The sequence below is a fragment of the Ursus americanus genome, chromosome 3 (assembly GCF_024610735.1).
Source record: "Ursus americanus isolate L20-20 chromosome 3, mUrsAme1.1.p, whole genome shotgun sequence".
In the NCBI taxonomy this organism is placed as follows: Eukaryota; Metazoa; Chordata; class Mammalia; order Carnivora; family Ursidae; genus Ursus; species Ursus americanus.
Genome location: NC_142129.1, coordinates 57,735,864 through 57,753,205, shown reverse-complemented (window position 1 = coordinate 57,753,205; position 17,342 = coordinate 57,735,864). Strand labels below are relative to the sequence as shown.

Below are 17,342 nucleotides of genomic sequence, written 5' to 3'. Positions count from 1 at the left end.
AGCATGTGCTAGGCACCATGGTAAGTATGAATTTAAGAGAGTGGGTAAGAAACACAAAATCCCTGCCCTATAAATCATACTACTTTAATCCCTGATGATATGTCCATAGGCCAGCAACACTAGAACAAAAAAGAAAAAAAAAAACATAAAATAGGATGTATAGGCTTTGACTATTATAAACACTTTGACTCCTGTGTTTTAAACAATCTGTGAAATGACTTAAAGCTTATTAGTATTTTTATAACATAAAATTTTATTTTTCCTTGGGTTAAGTCCCATTTCATACCATCCACTGCTAGTACATCTTTCATGTAAAATATTGCTGTCCTAAAGTGCTAAAATGGAATTATTCTGAATTAACCTTTGAATGCATTTTAAGTCTTTATCACACACACAAAAAAAATGAGGAAGACCATAACTATATAAAGCTTTATCAAGCAAGGAATTATTTTTCCTTTTGAAAATGATCTTTTAAATCGGCAGTTCAGTTGCCCTTATTTCCATAGAAGTTTCCCAGTACAGGATTCACTGTCCAAATTTGTATGCTTGAAGAACTCTACCTCTGTGCAATTTCCTTTTAAGTAGATGGGGAAAAAAGAAAACAAAAAACAAACAAAACCCCTCAGGAAGCAACATTAACAACATAGGAACTCGAGAATTACTTGTTTGCTGCAAAGTGCTTAATCAATGAGCTTGTGGGCATCCTTTCTTTGCTCACAGCTATAAAGAAGAAAACTTTTTTCTTCTTGAATGGGGATATCTCTCTCTTCACCATTTCACAGAAAAACTCTGTTGATCAACATAACTAATTTTCCTATTTCCCTACCTCACAAACCCCACAAAGGGAAACGTCAGTCCCATACACTATACTGTAAAATCAGAGTATGCTTCTATATAAACAACTTCTTTTTTAAACACTATTTATATTGGGGTCCTGGATGGCACAGTCAGTTAAGCGCCCAACTCTTGGGTTTCAGCTTGGGTCGTGATCTCAGGGCCTTGAGATGGAGCCCCTCCTTGCTCAGCACAAAGTCTGCTTAAGACTCTCTCTCCCACTCCTCCTGCCCCTTTCCCTGCTTGCACTCTCACTGTCTCCTTCTCTCTCTCAAACAAATGAATAAACCTTTAAAAAAAAATAAAAACCTTTGAGTATTGTCAAAAATCCTTTGATAATATTTTCTATGATTTTTTTTCAAAGGACTTGGAAATGAAAATGTCTACATTTTATTATTATAGCAAGGAAGTACTTGTTAGGAGTTTCTCTAACAGGTGTCTGAAAAGAACTTCTGAAGTCATTATTTTGACTCAAAATGGTTATCTTCCTAAACGTCTTTAAAATGAGGACAAAAATCATTTAATACTTAAACCCTAATGACTTCTGATGTGAAGGCAGTAGATAGGGTTTACTGTCACACCTGCTAAGAGGCTGAGTCATCACCCCCCCCCCATACACACACACACATACTATGGGCTCCACCTTCCAGATGCCTTGAGGGGCTGGATTTGTCATGCTAAAACCTAGTGCCTGAAGATTCTTTTTAGTATTACAACAGACACAGGAACCGAACCCCAGGGGATACAACAATATAATTTGTAATTTTTGTATATGAATCTCAAAACACTTTCTTGAAATAAGATCATGCTTTTTAAAAAAATTGTCAATATTGACTATACTCTTTTTTTCTAAATTATCAGAGCCCCCTAGGTGGTTACTATGGAAGCATAGAAAAAGGAATGCAATTAGAATGAGCATTTTCTAGAATTTCAAACACACAAGAATCAAAGAAACTAAATATTAATCACAGGAGAAAATATATTGGCTAAAAAATAGTGAATACATTGTTCAGAAACACTGAACTGATATGAATTACTGCATTTTTACCAAAAAAAAATATAAGAAATAAAAGCAAAACTCTGCATTTTAAAAACTTTAACTGAATACTTAAAGAACAGTTATGCTACAGTTATACTTATGCTATGATTCCACTCCATTAAAAAATGAATGCACTCCCGATAGATAGAAAAACAATAGACCGTTTACTCCCACTTGAAAGAAAAATACATCTGAAAAAAACTGTTTTCAAGACACTGGCACATGGTAACAAATGTCACTGATTCCCAGAAAAATGGGATATAAATGACATGACCACCTTACTTCTTGAGAGAGTTTCCAAGCCACAGAACAGAGGGAACCCAGGGGGTCTGGTGGACTCCCTGAGTTGAAGAGGTGGAGCTGGGATTTAGCAGAAACCAAGGAGGCTTCTGTTTGCAAGACAGTACCAATGAGGAGAGAGCTGCATAGAGAAAACTCTAGAAATCTACAGAAAGTATCCATCAAGTCCAGTATATTGGGTCATGCATATGAGAAAACTATCGTAGGCCAGAGAAGGATTACAGCTTGCAACATGAGAGCTTACAAAGTGCGGGCTAGAGTGCATGTCCTCACCAGCCAGACTGGATAACCTCATGGCTCACTGGGCATTGGGTAGAGAACACAGGAGTCTTGCCTCAGTACTGGATAATAATTAATCCAAGAGATAGCAACCTCAGAACTCAAGGTCCAACAGCAATTGCTGGAAGATACCCATTTTAACACAGTATACTTCTTAGATGTTCAGTAAAACTATTTTGGGGGTCAATGAAGCCAGTCTAAATTATCAGTATTCACTTCAAGATTTCACTGAAATCACACCAACTTCCACTATACTTGTGATAGAAAACTCTTATTTTTTTCCACTAAGAAACAAGTGAAAACATGAGCTGTATATCTTTCAGTTATTTCTCAAAATACAAAAGAAAAGAAGAGGTGTTAAAAGACAGTCTCAGAAAGACAAACTTTCTTCTCATGAGGATTATTTTTTAAAAAAAGATTTTATTTATTTATTTTAGAGAGAGAGAGAGAAAGAAAGAGAAAGAAAGAAAGAAAGAAAGAAAGAAAGAAAGAAAGAAAGAAAGAAAGAAAGACCATGAACAGGGGAGAGGCAGAGGGAGAGGGAGAATCAGGCTTCCCACTAGCAGGGAGCCCGATGCAGGCCTCGATTCAAGGACCCTGGGATCATGACCTGAGCTGAAAGAGGACATTTAACCGACTGAGCCACCCAGGTGCCCCTCTTTACATTACTTTTAATGAGATTACTTTTAATGGGATTTAATGAGAAAATACACTCCTCAGAATTATGCATTTTGACTTTGAGTCTCCAAAGCTGAGTTTAAATGTCTAATTTTTAAATATTTTTCATAAATCAAAATGAGATATTCAAATTATAAGCAGTGTTATGGTTGACTGTTTAGTATTATTATTAAAGGAGCTGTCTGATAGTGATCAAAGTTTGGGACAATACTAATAACATGAAGATATGTTTAATTTCACAGTTAATATTTTTACTTATGTAGATGATATTTTTAATGTGCAATGTCCCTTTTAATTATATTTCAATATAGTGTACAAAAATTAAATTTTGGGGGGCTCCTGGGTGGCTCAGTTGGTTAAGCATCTGCCTTTGGCTCAGGTCATGGTCCCAGGGTCCTGGGATCGAGTCCTGCCTGTTCCCTGCTTCTCCCTCTTCCTCTGACTCTCCCCTCAATTGTGTGTTCTATCACACTCGCTCTATCAAATAGTTAAAATCTTTTTAAAAATTATATTTTTCACTGGAACTCATGATAACCACTTTTCTGAGTTCCTGAAGCGTATGCTTATCAGACAGATAGCTTTTTAAAAATATACTTCAGTGCACACTTATTACATTTATTTCATGGCTCTCAGTTATAACTGATGCTCGTTTTGACTCACATTTCCTTTTTTCACATCACTTCAGTGACCACCTAAAAACTTTAGAAATTTAATTAAATCTCAATGGACTGCCCTGGAAAAAAAAACAAACAAAAGAGTAGACACTAGATACTGACTTGAGAGATTTCATATGAGACCTAAGCTAGATCTAATTTGCACAAGTGACTCTGTGTTACGAGAATACCATTAAATATATTGATTTTTTTTCAAAGAATCTGTTAAAACATGTCAACATGAAAACATTATTTACAAAATTGCAGTATCCATAATATTTTACAGAATACAGCATACAGGGGAATTCAAAACCATAAAAATCTGTTCCCAAATTTATACTGGATATTCTTAGATGCCTCATTAACTTGAAATATATCATCAAATAATCTGTGTTAAAATGTATCTGCAGTAACTTTACTATACATTCTATGTTAAGAATGTGATACACTCGGGGCGCCTGGGTAGCGCAGTCATTAAGCGTCTGCCTTCGGCTCAGGGCGTGATCCCGGCATTCCGGGATCGAGTCCCACATCGGGCTCCTCCACTGGGAGCCTGCTTCTTCCTCTCCCACTCCCCCTGCTGTGTTCCCTCTCTTGCTGGCTGTCTCTCTGTCACATAAATAAATAAAATCTTTAACAAAAAAAAAAAAAAAAAAAAAGAAGAAGAATGTGATACACTCAAACTCTTTTGAGTGTGCCTCTTATTTAAAAGGATAGCATCGCCTTTACAGTTTTACTTTGGGAACATGCTAGTGTGTCCGATTTTCATTTCAAACGTGTATTCATGATATCACCCCATGAACTGGACCCTGGCAGCTAAGGAACTGATTTCCCAAGCATTACTAAACCAAAATCAACATAGAAGTCTGTGGGTCATATCACTAAACTAAACACTATATATTTAAATGTATGCATTTCAAGTTTCGGTAAGAAAGGAATGTGCCTTTTACACCTTTGTGGTGGCCATCAAATTGCTTTTTTGACTCCCAAAGTTATTTATACAGAGCTTGCACACATAAAACAAGTAAGTATTTATCTACTCTGGTATATGCATAAACAGAAAAGGCTGTGGGACCACAGCAGGGCCCCCAATTACAAGTCAGCCACAACTCTTCTATGTGATTATTGGCTACAGTGAATCTGGAAAAAAAATATTGCTGTTGGATGTTAATATCTTCATATGCTTTTAAACATCGCTGAGACTAGAAAGGCACTACAGAACCTTACAAATAAGCAACCTTTTTTCCTAGTTGCACAGCATGTTTTTAGCAAAGAAAAACATGTGTGGGAAACAAGCAAATACACCTTTCAAAATTAATTTGTGTCAGGAACGAAGCTGTCTCCAACTCTGATTCCAGTTTGAAAAGGATTTCAACACTTGGTGTTTCTCTTTGTCAATATATCTATAGGAGTTTCTGTTTTTTATGGCAGCAGAAAAATCTTGTGAAACCTTGCTGTAAGTTGCATCTTTTAATATACACTGTGTCTAGCTACATTTTTGCCCAGGAAGTATTTATACATGCCTAGATCATCAAATCTCTGGGTGAACTTAAGGGGTATTATTTCAAAATCAAAATGGCTAAATTTCTAATTTTATTTCTATGAATTGGTATAATTTATTTTGGGATTTTACTTCGTACAACTAAAAAAATTCAATAATGCAAACTGTACTCAACACTGATCAGTCTATCAAGTTAGATATTTAGATGTAGATGATCTAACTTTTCTTCTGGACTCATTCAACCATGAAAACTCTATGAATACATGCATAGACCAGTCATTATTTAGGCGAAAAAATTAAGATAACAAAGTAGTTTAACAAAGTAATCAGTGATGGGTTATTTATGTAATACCTGAGTTTCAGTCTAACCATTACGGTAGTTTGGTGTCTACACATGTATTGCTTAAGAGTGATTTGGTTCATGCTGTTTTTAACAAAGCTGTGCTCCTGAAATATATCCTGGAGTTCAAATTTTATCTCATTTTGAAGCTAAAAGCAAATTAACTCAGCACAACGTGGAATTGGTTTCATTAATTGCAGTGTGTGTATGAAAGAGCAAACAGTGAGCTGGTATGTTTCCTACCATCCTATTCTCAAGAATTTCTGGTCACATTGTATCCTATTTTTTACTTTCACTTCACAAAATGGAAACTAGAATTTAATTTATTATTTTCTGTTATAATCACAAAAGTCTATTAAATATTTTACTGTAGTTTTTGTAAAAACATTGTCTTTAGTCAGAGAGCACATATGAACTTGTCTATCTTCCAAAATTAAGGTCACTACTCGTAACGATGTTTGCTTATTAATTTTAAATGCAAAATCCACAAATACATATGAATAATACCAATCAGTAAAGTCTTTAAATAAGGTTAAAAATTAAAGTGGACTTTCTTTAACATATTATCCAGTAATGTCTATAATTACTATCTGTAAACCTATTTTATTTAGTAGGACACATTGTACCACACACTATTGACTGCAAAACCAGGAAATAGCCCCCATTTCTTCCGTACTATTACTATGCTGATTTTATCCAGGTATAAGGAAGAAATGTGCTCAGGGGCAAAGTGAACTCTTTATCCCCAAAGGTATAAATTATGCTTGGTATAATTCATTCATGGTTAATTCATGAGCTGGTGTTAGTTATTGGTTCAGTGTGGACATGTGAATTCATCTTGAAAGATGAAACACAAAAGGACATTTGCTGGGAAATATTCCGGGGCTTTTTTCTCCTCCTTCTTAAACAAAATGAAATTTATAAGATGCTATAGAAGAAGTGAACTTGCTGCCTTTGGTCACAGTCTATGAGTACAGCAGACTGAAGTTGCTGTAATTATCTTACGATGCTAAAAGCAAGAGAATGATAGAGAAGCCTTTTTGGAAGCTCTACATGTTTGAACTGACAAACTAACCAATTCCAGAAACACTTGCCACTGAATTTCCAATTATTTTTAAGACACATTTAATTCGATATTCTGTTTCTTAGAGCAGAAGATAAATCTAATAGACACTCATGCCATAAATAATTTAAATAAGGGTATACCCCACAGCAAAGTTTACATGCTACGATGCATTTTATAAGTGTTTAAAGAATATTATTTTTGAAAACAACTTTAGGTCATATATTTATTAGCAAGAAGGATTTATAAATATCTAACATTTGTGATTTTTGTCTACACAAATCTAGTTCCCTCTTTCTATGTATTATCACCTATTTAATTTTCTTTTAAGCCACTCTTTTCCCCTGTGGAGCTGACCCTGTTCTCCCATTCACAGAATGATGGATGGCATTGCTTGGTTCAGTGATATCCAGAACATTAGACTCCAACTTGGAAGCTTCACTTCTGGGGTTCTTTGTTTGGCAGTATTTAAAACTAGAGCTGCTGGTAGCCATCTTACCACCATGAGGGCTGACAGTCTATAAGAGAATCTGCACTAAGAAAGGATAGCTGCAGGAAAGAATAAGAAAGTTCTTGAGGACATTACTTGACTCACTGGATCACCACTGCCTGAAGAAATAGTCCCAAACTCTTCAGTTATATGAGTTAATAAATTTACCCAGGGTTGAATATGTCTCACATGCAACCAGCAAGTCCTACCTAATACACTCAGTAATCTATTCCAAGTAGGCTTTTTTCTTAAAATTCACTATACAGGATGTATGGAATAATTGTAGTTGTTCCAGGGGAATTACTATACTAGGATTATTAAAGTGGTATGTAATTATTAAAAATGATTCTATAGGGCTTATATATTATTATTATTAAAAGTAACCCTATAGTTGATACATTTATTCTGCATACATTATTTATTAATGTCTATTAGTATGAAGTTTTCATGAACTGATATATAGCGCATTTCATGAACTGTAAATAGCGCATACTTATTTTTTGCAAAAACTAAATTTGTTTTGGTTGAATTCACTATCCACTAATCCCATCTGTATTCATTTAATTTTTTTTTTTGGATTCTTCCATCTTTTTTTTTTTTTTTTTTTTTTACTTTTCCACATTATTTATGTCTGAAGATAACTTTTCACGTTTTGTTTTTATCTCATTATCTTTTAGCACCATATAATGGGTCATTTTCTAAAATAATGGATGACTCTATTAATGCACTAATTCTTTCTTAATTTGCCTTTAAACTGTTATTTAAATCATTGACTTTCTCAGGTCTGTTATCCCATTTTTGTGTTCTAACACTTTTAATGTGATAATTTTTAAATGTGCCTTATGATTTCTTTAGTCTTGTTTCTTAATTTTTCATAATTTTAATTTCTTTTAAATTTCATCTTTGGCTTCTTCAAACATACTAAATTTACTAAATTTATGTTTTGCTTTAATTTCCAACACCTGTTGTTTTTTGAGCGTTTGATTCTGTTGTTTGTTCTTTCTGATAATGCTTTGTCTGATGGCTTGCTTTCTCCCAGTGTGTTTCTGTGCTGTTTAACTCTGAGTTCAGAATCACTGTGACTTTATCTGTGGGAATACGCTGACACTTCATTTTTTTTTTTTTTTTTAAGATTTTTATTTATTATTCGACAGAGATAGAGACAGCCAGTGAGAGAGGGAACACAGGCAGGGGGAGTGGGAGAGGAAGAAGCAGGCTCATAGCGGAAGAGCCCGACGTGGGACTCGATCCCGGAACGCCGGGATCACGCCCTGAGCCGAAGGCAGACGCCCAACCGCTGTGCCACCCAGGCGCCCCTACGCTGACACTTCAGTTCAAGGGGATTCCTCCAAGCACACTTTGAACATGGTTCTATTAGACACACGAGACCTAATCTGAGAACACTTTAAAATATATTCTTAGCTTAGGTTTATAAATCAATTGTTAGTATAAATCTTGGACACATACCTAAGTGAGGGCTGGTTCGTAGTTAAAAATACCCCATCAAAAAGGAGAATTACAGACCAATTTCCCTAATGAATATGGACGCCAAAATCCTCAATAAGATCCTGGCTAATAGAATCCAACAGTACATTAAAAGGATTATCCATCATGACCAAGTGGGATTCATCCCTGGGATGCAAGGGTGGTTCAACATTCGCAAATCGATCGGTGTCTTAGATTTTATCCAGAAGGAAAAATTCAAATATCATATGATTCTCTCAATAGATGCAGAAAAAGAATTGGACAAAATACAGCATCCTTTCCTGATTAAAACCCTTCAGAGTGTAGGGATAGAGGATACATTCCTCAATCTCATAAAAACCATCTATGAAAAACCTACAGCAAATATCATTCTCAATGGGGAAAAGCTGGAAGCCTTTCCCTTAAGATCAGGAACACGACAAGGATGCCCACTCTCGCCTCTTATCCAACATAGTATTAGAATACCTTGCAACAGCAATCAGACAACAAAAAGGGATAAAAGGTATCCAAATCGGCAAGCAAGAAGTCAAACTTTCTCTCTTCACAGATGACATGATACTCTATATGGAAAACCCAAAAGAATCCACGCCCAAACTATTAGAAGTTATAGAGCAATCAAGTAATGTGGCGGGATACAAAATCAATGCTCAGAAATCAGTTGCATTTCTATACACGAATAATGAGACTGAAGAAAGAGAAATTAGGGAATCCATCCCATTTACAATAGCACCAAAAACCATACGTTACCTTGGAATTAACTTAACCGGAGACGTAAAGGATCTATATTCTAGAAACTATAAATCACTCTTGAAAGACATTGAGGAAGACACAAAAAGATGGAAAAATATTCCATGCTCATCGATCGGAAGAATTAACATAGTTAAAATGTCCATGCTACCCAGAGCAATCGACACTTTCAATGCTATCCCGATTAAAATACCGATGACATTTTTCAAGGAACTGGAACAAATAGTCCTTAAATTTGTATGGAAACAGAAAAGGCCCTGAATCGCCAAGGAACTGCTGAAAAGGAAAAACAAAGCTGGGGGCATCACAATGCCGGATTTCGAGCTGTACTACAAAGCTGGGATCACAAAGACAGCATTGTACTGGCACAAAAACAGACACATAGGCCAATGGAACAGAATAGAGAACCCAGAAATGGACCGTCAGCTCTTTGGGCAACTAATCTTTGATAAAGCAGGAAAAAACATCCAGTGGAAAAAAGACAGTCTCTTCAATAAATGGTGCTGGAAAATTGGACAGCTACATGCAAAAGAATGAAACTTGACCACTCTCTCACACCATACACAAAAATAAACTCCAAATGGATGAAAGACCTCAATGTGAGACAGGAATCCATCAAAATCCTAGAGGAGAACATAGGCAGCAACCTCTACGACATCAGCCAAAGCAACCTTTTTCATGACACATCTCCAAAGGCAAGAGAAACAAAAGATAGAATGAACTTGTGGGACTTCATCAAGATAAAAAGCTTCTGCACAGCCAAGGAAACAGTCAAAAAAACTAAGAGGCAACCCACGGAATGGGAGAATATATTTGCAAATGACGCTACAGATAAAAGACTGGTATCCAAGATCTACAAAGAACTTCTCAAACTCAATACGCGAGAGACAAATAAACAAATCATAAAATGGGCAGAAGATATGAACAGACAGTTTTCCAATGATGACATACAAATGGCTAACAGACACATGAAAAAATGTTCAAAATCATTAGCCATCAGGGAAATTCAAATCAAAACCACACTAAGATACCACCTTACGCCAGTTAGAATGGCAAAAATTAACAAGACAGGAAACAGCAATTGCTGGAGAGGATGTGGATAAAGGGGATCCCTCCTACATTGTTGGTGGGAATGCAGGTTGGTGCAGCCACTCTGGGGAACAGTGTGGAGGTCCCTTCAAAAGTTAAAAATTGAGCTACCCTATGACCCAGCCATTACACTACTGGGTATGTACCCCAAAGATACAGACGTAGTGAAGAGAAGGGCCATATGTACCCCAATGTTCATAGCAGCATTGTCCACAATAGCTAAATCATGGAAGGAACCGAGATGCCCTTCAACAGATGACTGGATTAAGAAGCTGTGGTCCATATATACAATGGAATATTACTCAGCTATCAGAAAGAACGAGTTCTCAACATTTGCTGCAACGTGGACGGCACTGGAGGAGATAACGCTAAGTGAAATAAGTCAAGCAGAGAAAGACAATTATCATATGATTTCTCTCATCTATGGAACATAAGAACTAGGATGATCGGTAGGGGAAGAAAGGGATAAAGAAAGGGGATTACGTAATCAGAAGGGGGAATGAAGCATGACAGACTATGGACTCTGAGAAACAAACTGAGGGCCTCAGAGGGGAGGGGGGTGGGGGAATGGGATAGACCGGTGATGGGTATTAAGGAGGGCATGTATTGCATGGTGCACTGGGTGTTATACGCAACTAATGAATCATCGAACTTTACATCAGAAACCAGGGATGTACTGTATGGTGACTAACATAATATAATAAAAAAACATTAAAATAAAAAAAAATTCTCAGGGAAGACTTTTTATTCTACTTCCCCAAATCAAAGTCAATATCTTTTAGTAAACCGTTTGATAGATATTCTACACAGGAACACTTTGGATATAATCAATTAATTCATACTTAATAGTCTAGGAGAATTAACTTACCTGCTTAAATGGGAGATATTGCCAACATTAAAGTAGACATTACAGAAAAAAATAGAGCACAGCTATAAGATGTGGAGCTAATTTCCATTTTTAGACAAAGTGACACAGATAATTTTCTCACAAAATTTCCTAAATATTTAAAATGGATACCACTTACAGCTTTATCTGCAAAGGTCTCTTCATAAAATGCTAGCATCAGAACAGACTGTACAACTGCATAGATCCTTAATAGATGAGACACTGATGAGGAGAAGGGGACTTCTTCCCCTGTGACCTAGGAAGACAAGAAAGAAGCCGTTCCTATATATTGCTCCCTGGCTTATTGCCTCATTGAAATTCACACTAAGTGAAGAGGAGATGTGCAAAAGAAAAGAAAGCTTTGCTATTCCTTTTTTCCAAAATGAATCTAACATTCTCTTCTTATTTTGGGATAGAAGAACATAAAAGTTCAGAAACTTGTTTTTCATTTCAGAAGCATTATGATTTTGATTTAGTCTGCTTTATAATAAACCAGTGTAAGAATTGAATCAACAATATGTACTGATGATAAACAACAAAAATGAACATAAAATGAAATATGAAAATACAAATACATAAATATGTCCATGATTATACATGAAAGTAAAGAAAAAGAAAAAAAAATGGAAGGTTATTTTAGTAATGGAGATAATCATGCCTCAAAGGGAAATACTGCTTTATTGGAAACAACTTTTCTAAACTATAGAGTTTCCTAGAAATACTGCAATTCTACTTTTATAATGCAAATTTAGGCACAAATATTACTTTAGAATATTCACTTTGCATTATCTGTTGAAAAATAGACAAGAAATGGATCATAGTTAACTAAATTTTCTGAGTTCAAATAAGGACATTATTTTCATCTATATCAGGTTAGCTCATTGTTACATAACTGATTATGAACAAAACTTAAAACATCTGGGAAATTTCAGCATAGCAGCTTTCATAACTGGGTAAGAAAACATCCTTATTTAGATCAAGATTTTCGAAAAATAACAATATTCAAATAAAAAACTGACTTTATTTCCTTGTAATATTGGCTAATTTTTATACTCACAACTATCTTTGAAATCAATAGTTTACCCTTTCCATTGCTTTTAGATTACTATTAATGACAGTTATTACAATAAGGAATCACAATATATATCTTAAGGATTGGAAAAATTCCTTTTTATCATCTATATAAGAAGAATTCCAGATTAAAACTGAACTTTTCTTTGGGCTTCCAGGGTTTTAAATCTCTTCTTTACTTACTTTGAGGTTTTAATGTGATTTCTGAATTTATGCAACTACTATGCTACTACAGAATGGATAAAGTTATGGTTTAATCTAGTAGCATTATCTTGGTGTGACTTTAGACCTTCCATTCTAGAGGCTTCATTTCTTTTTTTTTAATTTCAGTATAGTTACCACACAATGTTACAATAGTTTCAGGTATATAATTCAGTGATCTGGCAAATTCATACCTTACCCTATGTTCATGATAAGTATAGCTACATCTATCCTGATATAGAGCTATTACAATATCATCGACTATATTCTTTATGCTGTGGCTTTTATTCCTGTGACTTACTCAGTTCATAACTAGAAGTCTGTATCTCCCAGGCCCTTTCATTCATTGGCTGTACCAATTTACGTTCCCACCAACAGCATATGGGAGACTCTTTTTCTCCACATCTTCACCGGTACTTGTTATTTCTTGTCTTTTTTATTTTAGCCATTCTAGCAGGTGTAAGGTGATATCTCAGTGTGGTTTTAATTTGCATTTCCCAGATGAATAGTGATGTTGGCCATCTTTACATTTTTTTCACAAACAAAATGAAGGCAACATCGAATCATTTTTAAGGCTCCCTCCATCTTGAGTGTTTACGATTCTGTGACTAAGTGACATGTGTTTGTATAGTTTTTGCATTACACAAAGACTCTTTGCTGTAGGCTTGAATGGATCTGAAAACTAGCCTCTGCTGTTCTGCTTCCCCTGCCCCCAAACCATGCTACCCAGTAAGAGGCAGCGTCTGCCTGGGAGAAGGCATCATTTTTATTGGGCCCTAGGTGGTTTCCACTCAGTAAGTTGTGCACCACAGGGCAATATCTGCCTAAGAGAACATCTTTTTTCAGATGTGCATGAGGTCAACATACATACAGGCTGACTGTAGACCTGGCAGTATGATACTAATCTTCACCATCACCACCATGAACTCTATTTACCTCTGGGATTTCTTCACTTAGTCCAAGTCTTGGTTTACCTGGACCCCATCCCGGTCCTTTAAATATGACAGAAAACTTGTTGAAGAATCCAGGTGTGGCCCAGAATGTAGTCCATATGTAAACTAAATGGTGGAACTAGAAGAATAAAAATATAGCTTATTTAAAATAAGAAAAACACATAACAAAAATATGAAGTATAATTAATCATACATTTGTTTATTATTCAGTGCAATTTATATTTTTTCTGCAATATACAGGTTATGTATAATTTGGTTACTATAGATTAATATGCAATTACATATTGTAATTCACCTATTCATTCTGTGTCCTTTAAGTGTGTTCTTGTCAATATTTCTGAAGCTCCACATAATTATAATTTTGAAATTAAAAAAGAGGACAATTATTTAGAAAATCAGCAAAATAGAACAAATGAGTTGATTCTTTGCTTCCAATGGAATTAACTTAGCAGCTTATGCACTCAATATCTGTGTCTAATGATATTACTTCTAAAGTCTTACTAAATGGATATTAAGGTTGAACATGGGAACATATTACATATTTAAAAATAGCCCTTTATTTACTCTCTTGAGTTACAGACAATCATGTCTGTAATTGAGGAAAAATAGTCAAAGCCATTTCTGAGTCGTATAGTAGGTATCCACATTCTGTAAATAACACTGTACATTTGACAGGTACAGAAGTTAAAGGTATGCTCACACGAGAAATACTGAGTAGATATTAGCTATTAGGGTAAGTGGCTATGTATTCGATACGTATGATAGTAATGCATCATAGGATTTAAAATAGTCCTAGAGCTATAGACTCTAATGCTGACTTCTATTATAAATGAAGTAATAAATTAATGTAGAAAGAAGTTTTGGCTCTATGAGAATTTGTGTTCTTACTGGCATTTTCACTGTCTCTTAAAGAATTTAAACTGCTAGGATTATAAAAATGGTTTTAAAATTGCTTGACACAATACAACAAGGAATCTGAAGCAATTAATGAACAATGTAGGGTTTAATGGAGCAGATTTTGAGGAAAAGGGAACTTTCAGATGGAAATTTACACTGGGCCTTAATAATAAAATAATAATAATAATAATACAAAATGTAATGTGCTTAGGACTTATAATAGCTATTAATATACTTATTTATTGTTATTTTAAAAACTGACTGCATTTTATTTATTTTTAAATATTTATTTAATTATTTTAAATATTTATTTATTTATTTATTTATCCCTGCTGGAGCCGGGGCAAGGGGCGGGGGAAGGACAGAGGGAAAGGGAGAGAGGGAATCTCAAGCAGACTCCCTGCTGAGTGTGGAGCTCAACACAGGGCTCCATCGATCCCAGGACCCTGAGATCATGACCTGAGCCGAAACCAAGAGTTCAACACTCAACTGACCAAGCCACCCAGGTGCCCCTGACTGCATTTTATTGTTCTCATTCTAGACACAGGCCATGAGAAATACATGGTAACATTTTAAAATAAGGAGTACTTTCTTAGTTATTTGCCTTTCAATACCCTGAAACTCCTGGACTCCAAAGGACAGCAAAGTGAGTGTCCTATGCCTAATAATAAAGGGGAAAAAACCCTCTCCAAATAGTGGGGGCCATCCTACTTGCTTTTGATGCCTCTGAGGGAAAGGTGAGAAATTTAGCTGAATATAAAGGAATACAAGTGAAAGTAAGTATATGTTTTTGTAGGTTCGAGAACTCCTAATTAACACAATGTGCCCTAATTAACACATTTGGACAATGTAAGCAAGCATCTAGAAGCCTATGCCTTAGACACAGTGGTGATAAGGAAATGTTCCTATGAGGGCAGAGGCCTGGGGCACTGACCCTGACACAGATTCAGCAGCCACTCATAAATGCTATGGTTGTCTGAATGCTGTGTCTCTCCAAATCCTAATCATCTAACTGCTTGTTGTGCAGTTTTCAGTCTCCCATTCCGTCTCAGATACGAGCCCCTTTGCCTCAGCAGAAGTGTACACTCCCAAAGCCTTGCTACTTAAAGGATCAGCCAGAGAACAACAGGTTCAGCATCTCCTGGGAGCTTGTTAGAAACAGGGAATGTGGGACACACCTCAGAACTACTGAACAGAATCTGCACTTTAATAAATCCTCTTATGATTCATATGCACATGAAGTTTCAAAGGCTCCCTCCCACAGGACAGAGACCAAGTTGGCTATTTCCTTTTCAAGAGTCCTTATTACAGAGATAAGACTATACCAAGTAAAGAGGTAGCTCTCGATGTGTTATTTTTAAATTAATGTCAATTCTATAAAGTTCCTTATTAAGAAAGTACTCTGAAATATTTGTTAATATTCTCCTGAGAGATATATATTTTAGTAATGTCCAACAGAGAGAGAGAGAGAAAGACAGACAGACAGACACAGAGAGAAATGGCCTACGGTTAAGAAGGAAGAAAATAATCAACTTTTCTTTTGTGAAGTGTGAGATAAAAATATCTTTCATTTGAAAAGTGGAGGCACTTTGTGACGTTTTTTTCTGTAAATAAGCAGCACAGTGTGAAACTTATTGGGCTAGGCGAGTCTTGGGCTTGGCCTGCAACCCTCCTTGGTTAAGCTTGCTGTGTGTAGCTGGTTGACTTGTTTAAATCCTGGCAATTCCAGTTTCAGGATAAAAGAATCACTGTCTCATAAGGTTTTAGTAAGGGCTACATTAAACATTTGCACGGAGCTGTTAGCAATACCCTGCACATAGTAAAAGTTCAATAAATGTCACTTTATTTTGTTATTTTAAATTTCTTAAAAACTTTTAAGAAAGAGGTTCAAAAAGCAGACCCCACATGAACCTGTAATTTCCTCCCTTACTGAGTGCTGTAAACCCAGTTCCCTGTACAGAGCTGTCACTGACTGACCTCTTCAGTTTTTTCAAGCATTCTTATCTTTTTCTCATTTACTAGTTCCTAACCCCAGGAGTGTTTGTGGTGGTCTGTTGCTGACGGATCAGAGCTTCACAAACATTCCTCATTTCTCTAGTGCCAGCCATTGAGATCAGTGAACAACCAATACCACATGTCTAACAGAAAACTGGTCCAGTGCAACAAGTCTTAGCAGGTGAGGTAATGCGCAGACCTAACCAACTTGTAATAGCTCCTGACATTTAGGTCCAAGAAGAGTGGGGCAAAGGCCTCATGTTGAATTTCTAACCAGAGTCTTGCAGCCTTGAAGCAAATATTTTTCTTACTGTGGTATCAGCCTTAATTATGCATTTACTACTGCTCCTTCTGAATACATGAATATATTTCAGGTCTGTTCTGAGAAAGAAATATGTTTGCTAAAGAGCTATTTTTAAAAAAATTCTCGGTAGTAGATATATTTAAGAGTTCTTAATGAGTTCTTTTAATGAGTTGTTTTCAAATGCATTTTGCCCAAGTTGATTCAAGATTTTGTTGGAGTGCCAGAGTTACTTCCAACTTCTTTTATGGTTTAAAAAAAAAAAACAAAAACCCTTATTTTCAGCATAGTGTAATGTACTTCCACCTCTCAACAACTGATCTTTCTTTTAACTAGAAGATTTATAAAAGGGTATAATCAATTCAGAAAGAATAAAATCAGTTACATTACCTGCACCTTGAACGGTTCAAATGTATTAATGGGATGTGTTAGACCGTATACAACTTTCTCATTTTCTGCCTCAAATGTCCCTGGAAGATAAACATTAAGGATATGATCTTGGGCTTTCTATGAGTAAGGAGCTAAGTTACTATTTTTAAA

General features: G+C 35.7%; 1 protein-coding gene across 2 annotated transcripts in view; it reads right to left on the bottom strand.

Moving 5' to 3' along the window:
- AGMO (alkylglycerol monooxygenase) overlaps positions 1 to 17,342 on the bottom strand; it is a 345,788-nt gene that overhangs the window by 164,965 nt on the left and 163,481 nt on the right. Inside the window, exons 8-10 of one of the 2 annotated variants that reach the window (XM_087861006.1) lie at positions 17,193 to 17,272; positions 13,593 to 13,727; positions 11,524 to 11,640 (exon numbers count right to left, since the gene is read on the bottom strand). In XM_087861006.1, the coding sequence (XP_087717132.1) occupies positions 11,524 to 11,640; positions 13,593 to 13,727; positions 17,193 to 17,272 (332 nt within the window). The remainder of the gene's footprint in view (positions 1 to 11,523; positions 11,641 to 13,592; positions 13,728 to 17,192; positions 17,273 to 17,342) is intronic. The other variant, XM_087861008.1, reaches the window with a different exon arrangement.